General features: G+C 49.0%; 1 protein-coding gene across 1 annotated transcript; it reads right to left on the minus strand.

The window, feature by feature from the left end:
* Positions 1 to 828: 828 nt before the first annotated feature.
* K441DRAFT_284425 (uncharacterized protein) lies at positions 829 to 1,227 on the minus strand. Its single transcript, XM_067640952.1, has one exon. It carries the CDS (start codon positions 1,148 to 1,150, stop codon positions 881 to 883), a length of 270 nt encoding a protein of 89 aa, XP_067498790.1. The 5' UTR covers positions 1,151 to 1,227; the 3' UTR covers positions 829 to 880.
* Between the last annotated feature and the right edge of the window lie 1,028 nt (positions 1,228 to 2,255).

Here is a 2,255-nt window from a genome sequence, read left to right on the forward strand (position 1 = left end):
AGCTAAAGTAGAGGTTAAAACTTAATATCTATTATAAAATAAAGTATAAGGGATAGTGCAGCTTCTTCTACTAACTAGCTAACCTAGATTAATATATAATATATTAATCCCTTTTAACCCTAGAGAGGAGTCTTCCTTTAAGGTTCCTCTTTTTCCGGCTCTATACTATCCTCCTAAATTAATAGGACCTTATTTATCTTTACTTTTATTAGGCAGTTCCTTATAGGGTAGCCTATTTAACTATATAAGAAGTAAGCTCCTTAATTACTAAGGGCCTATATATAGGGGTCGCTATATATAGTGTGGGAGGGTACGACCACTCTCAGATAGGAAAGTCACAGTGCTGTCTGTCTGTCTGTCGGTCGGTCGGTCGGTCGTCAGTCGTAATCAATCAGTAGGAAAGCAGTCAGTAAGAAGAAAGGAAAGAATGTATTCCCCGGTCGGTCCTGATCGAGAGAAGGAGAGAAGCCGAAGGCTCGATATATACAGGAAAATGCCAAGGCACTAAGTAGTGGCCCATTTTACCCCACCACATACCTCCCCTACCAAGAACGTTGTCCCCTAACGTTCTATACTATAGAAGAATAGCCAAACAAAGAATAGCAAAAAGCAATAGAAAAAGGAAAGCGCATCCCTAAGAGAACGCAGATAAACCTCGTCCTCAGCCCTCCTATAGAACTGTTCCATGGCGTCCTTCCGTTACCCATAGCTAAGATCTAATCCAGCAACTAGGACAGCAGTAAACTAGAAAATAATAACGGTAGCAGTAACGGCAGTAACGGTAGCGGTAACGGTAGTAGCAATATAATAAAGTAGACAGTCAGCCGCGGTAAAAATAAAATAGAACAGTCGGCGGTAGAACAGTCGGCAGAAGAACTCGCTAACAGTTAGTAAGCAGTAGGACATCCGGCAGCAGAAACTTTTGGTAGCAGAAATCTCGGTAGCGGCAGACGGTCGATGGCAAGTCAGTCGGTAGCAGTCGGTTGATACAGTAAGTAGCAGTAGCAGTAGCAGCAGTGACAGAACGGTCAATAACAGAACTGGTCGGTAGCAGTCGGTCGGAGGCAGCCAGTCGGGCGGCGGCGGGGGCGATCGAAACGGTAGGGTCTGGCGGTCGGGAGAGCCACAGTAGAACAGCCCAAAACAGCATTAGGCCTAGAACAGGTCGGTCGGAACAGTTGGACGATATAGCAGATCCGGCAGATCTAGCAGCGGTACAGATTCCGCGGCAGTAAGGATAGAACAGTAGAGACGGAACAGTCGGCATAGCAATGGGCAGTATGGCAGCGGTAGATAGAACAGGCTGGTCGGCAGCCAGTAGAACGGATTCGGTTGTAAATAGCAGTATAGAACGGCATGACAGACTAAAGCAGAATCCAGCAGCTTAAATAGGACCTAGCAGCGGTACAGATCTAAGGACGGTAGAGACAGCAGTCGGTTAGACAGCAAGGACGAAATAGCTGGACGGAATAGCGGCAGCCAGCAGCGGCCGACGGACAGGCCAGTCGATCAAACTGGCAGAGACTACGGCCCCGACTGGGTGGTTCGGCTGGTCGTATTGATATCAGGAACTCTGCATCTAGCTCTGCATCGGTCTGCATCGTACGCGGCTCTCAATTGAGGCTCTGTCGGATGTGCTTTGCATCAGGTCCTGCATCATTTAGGCTTTTACATCCGCATCGTTCTGCATCTGGCTGTGCATCAGGCTGCGCATAAGGCTGTGCAGTCAAGTAGCTCTGCATTGTGCATACTCTGCGTCGCGTGCTTCGCACGCCGTGGTCCCTAGAGGCGTCGGACTGGCCGATGCTTCCGATGATCTAAACCGACTGTGGTACGTGATTTTCCTATACAGGCCTTAGTCTCTGCGATAACGTGGTCTGCGTGCCGTGCCTTTTAAATGCCTGCTTTGACGGCTTGGACGAAGACGGACTGGCCTTAATTGGGTCGGCGACGACGTGGCTGCAACTGATCGGTCGGTGGTTCGATTAAGGGTAAGAAAGTTCGGCCCCCGGTCGATAGGCCCCTGATATGTCCTGATTTGAATGTGGAGACGCGCGTTCAGCTGAATCCCAGACTTTAATGAAGGCCGCTGGCTTGTACTCAGAGGTGTCTTCTGCTGGCATTGTTACAGACTGGGGCTTTTTGCATTCGTTAAGACAGCTTGATCAAAGCTTCCGTGTAGGACCTCCGATCGGTCAAGTTCCGCGCATCATGCCGTGCGATCAAGGCGCTTCGCATCCTATAGCATCTAATAG

This window comes from Cenococcum geophilum (genome assembly GCF_001692895.1).
Source record: "Cenococcum geophilum 1.58 unplaced genomic scaffold K441scaffold_58, whole genome shotgun sequence".
In the NCBI taxonomy this organism is placed as follows: Eukaryota; Fungi; Ascomycota; class Dothideomycetes; order Gloniales; family Gloniaceae; genus Cenococcum; species Cenococcum geophilum.

Bases quoted from the DNA above. Each gene is read 5' to 3' on its own strand.
- K441DRAFT_284425 (XM_067640952.1), bottom strand. From the start codon at position 1,150: ATGCTGTTTTGGGCTGTTCTACTGTGGCTCTCCCGACCGCCAGACCCT.